Source organism: Austrofundulus limnaeus, unplaced genomic scaffold, assembly GCF_001266775.1.
Source record: "Austrofundulus limnaeus strain Quisiro unplaced genomic scaffold, Austrofundulus_limnaeus-1.0 Scaffold1343, whole genome shotgun sequence".
Taxonomy (NCBI): Eukaryota; Metazoa; Chordata; class Actinopteri; order Cyprinodontiformes; family Rivulidae; genus Austrofundulus; species Austrofundulus limnaeus.
Genome location: NW_013953745.1, coordinates 2,627 through 5,655, shown reverse-complemented (window position 1 = coordinate 5,655; position 3,029 = coordinate 2,627). Strand labels below are relative to the sequence as shown.

The 3,029-nt window shown below is 43.6% G+C and overlaps 1 protein-coding gene across 1 annotated transcript in view; it reads right to left on the bottom strand.

Annotated features, from left to right (window-relative positions):
• Positions 1 to 2,241: 2,241 nt before the first annotated feature.
• Positions 2,242 to 3,029, bottom strand: part of LOC106535022 (ras GTPase-activating protein-binding protein 1) — a gene marked incomplete at both ends in the record, with an annotated part of 3,100 nt that continues 2,312 nt past the window's right edge. The window contains 2 exon segments of the mRNA XM_014031876.1: positions 2,242 to 2,524; positions 2,620 to 2,710. Of these exon segments, the coding sequence (XP_013887330.1) occupies positions 2,242 to 2,524; positions 2,620 to 2,710 (374 nt within the window).

The window sequence follows — 3,029 nt, the reverse complement described above, 5'->3', positions numbered from 1 at the left end:
GTCATATATATGGATTTAGTTATGATATCTGAATGATCCAGGTGTCAAAATGTAGCTTTTAAAGACAATAATCTGAAAATGTAATTGTTATTTTGACCAAATTTGACTTAATCCTTATTTCGATGTGACGGGTCACATATAATTCATGAAATACACATACTTTTATTTTTAATGATTAAGCTAGTAGTGATGGCCCATTTTGACTAACTTAGTTACTTTACATCTCTGCTACTCATGTTTTTCTACATAATAAATCTGAGTACATCTACCACAGAATTAAAGCTCAGGTACGTGCAGTAGCTTTTAATTTTCCATATCTACTGAAGTATATATTATAAAACCTCACAGGTTTAGCAGGAACACAATGTCCCCACTGGTTATTTCATGTTTTTAAAAGACAAATCAGTGTTTATTATCTGATCCAGAGGCCTGGGACACAGAGAGATCCAAACCCACAGAGGATCGACCTCTAAGTCGCTTTGCTGAGTATCGAACCCGCAACCCTCATCTCTCCGTGCGCCATGCGGGAGCTGCCTCCTCCTGTCCCGGTGGAGGCAGCTCCATCATGGCGCGACAAAAGGCCGCGCCATGATGGAGGCCTTCGATCCGGCCACTGGACCTTCACGGAAATAACCCGGGCTCACATGACGGCACCGGGCCGCACCGGGCCCAGACTGCGACAGCTGGAGCTGCCCGCCACAAACTGGGGCAGAAACCCGCCCGCTGCCCCCCCTCCCTGGAGGACCGATCCAAGCCGGCCAGGACGAGCCACAGCACGTGTCCCCGAAACCTCGCACCGACTTCCAGCTCCTGGCTAACGGAGTTAACCGGGAAGCTCGATGAAAACACGAACAAACACATAAAAACCGGGACTAAATGCTAAATATAAGCTAACATTTTCACTCACGAGGAAAAACAGAGAAGAAAGCTAACTAAAGGAGGAAGTCACGACGTACAGGGCGGTGGCTATTTCCTGGCTAAAGACAAAACTATAACACACAAAAACGACTTATTCCGATGCATCATTACACTTTTAGAATTTGATAACATAATTATGTTATGTTTAATAATCAAAATAATTAGCTTTGCCACAATGTGGAGAAAAAGACGACCACTATTGGAGGCCAGGAAGTAGACGGAGCCGTAAACCGATTCAACTCGACAAACACGGTGAGAGGAAAGCACACTTTTTACATTTCTATCACCGGTGAAATGACTTACACGGTAAAACGACTCACCAATCGGTCGGATAATTAAAATGTAAACGTTGCTTTGAATTCAGGTGATTTTTCTGGGATCGCCGTAGCTGCTGCCGAAAAACTAGCGGCTTCGCAACGTGCTGGACTGCCCGGGTACCGGTTTCACCTTCGCGACCGAACAGGACATCCCGCCCCCTCAGCGCGACATCATCCAATCGAATACAGGCTTGTGGAGCCGTGGGCCAATCAAATGCGAGAACCACAAGAAGCCCGTATGTAGGACGAAAGCGGTCAGAGGTGCGTTTGCTTAAGAAATCGGCGTACACCGGTGTCTGTTTGCTCGGCGGCGCGCTGGCAAATTTTTGCCGCTTGGTGGCGACAAAAGTTTTGTATTGACAAAAATGTGAACGACATGTTAAAACATGGCATTATATGTTCTAAAAAATAAAAAATAGACTCGCAAAGGTAGGCCTACATCACTGTTTCCAAACAGATCCACGAAACTTACACAAACCCAACATCCCAAGTTATATTTGCTTTATTTTTACCAACATTTACTCTCAGAATCCTCCAACAATTGTACGTTTTGTTTTTAAAAACTATATATATATATATATANATATTTTTTATCTGCAATGTCCACATAATCAGTTTTAATTTTGTGTAGTCTTGGAGTTGTGATATTTGACAAATTATTTTTAACTGACTGAATGAGCKCTTCAGGGATATTTTGTACTACGTTTTCATAATTTTTCTTTAAACAATCCATGCCGTACTTGCAATTAAATTCCTCCAGATTAAAGATATTATCATTTTCATCCAATAAAAGTGTAATTGACCAAATTTGTTTGTCCCACTGAGAACTAAAATTATGTTTAAACATTATTTTTCACTGTAACAAACCTGCTGATGAAAAGTAGAGCTGAAGAGTTCATTTAGAGGTTTGAAAATCACATTTCCAGAAAAACTCAATACCTCCAACCTTTTTAAAAACAAACGTCYGAACTACAAACTAAATAACATCTCCAGACTTCAGACCTACCCGGTTCTCCTCTGGAGCAGCGGGGGTGGGGTCAGAGGGGGCGGAGGCAGCTTCTGTGGTGGGTGGGGCAGTGGTGGGGGCGGAGCTTTTCTCCGTCTGATCGTCAGCCGTCTGTGTTTCTGTTTCTGTCTCCGGCATCGTCTCCACCTTCAGCTCCACCTCAACGGCATCCTCTTCCTCCTCCTCCTCCTCCTCGTCGTCCTTCTCCACCTCCTGCTCCGGTTCTGGGCTCGCTGCAGCCGCCTCCTCCTCCTCCTCGTCGCCGGGAGCTGCCGGCTCCGAGCTGCACACACAAACAGACGTCAGCTCCGTTTACCTGCTGCAGGTACGACATCATCACAGGAGCTGCAGACGTGAAGGAATCTGAAACTGACGAACCAGACTGTTGGGTCGTAGAAGGGGGCGGAGTCTTCTGGGGCGACGTCAGGAGAGCGGACCCTGTCGAGTTCCTCAACCTCGTCTTCAGACTCTGAAAACAAAAGGTTTAAAGCAGGACATAAATAACGTTTAAAATGAAGGCCTCTCTTTAAGAGGGCTTATTTTGAAATGTAACTGAGTGAATCTCAGCTTTTACAAACTATTTAACAATCTTCAAAATAAAGTTGTTAGCTGGGAGGTTTCATCAGAAGTGTCAGTTTTAAAACAGCTGCTGTGATTTTAGACATATTGATGGAACAGAAATATTTTTTTTTTACATTTTTTTCCTCCCATCTGAAGAATTATTTCATGAGAATGAACTGTTTGAAACATAATCCTAATTTTTTTAAACATTTTTTAGCAGCAACAAA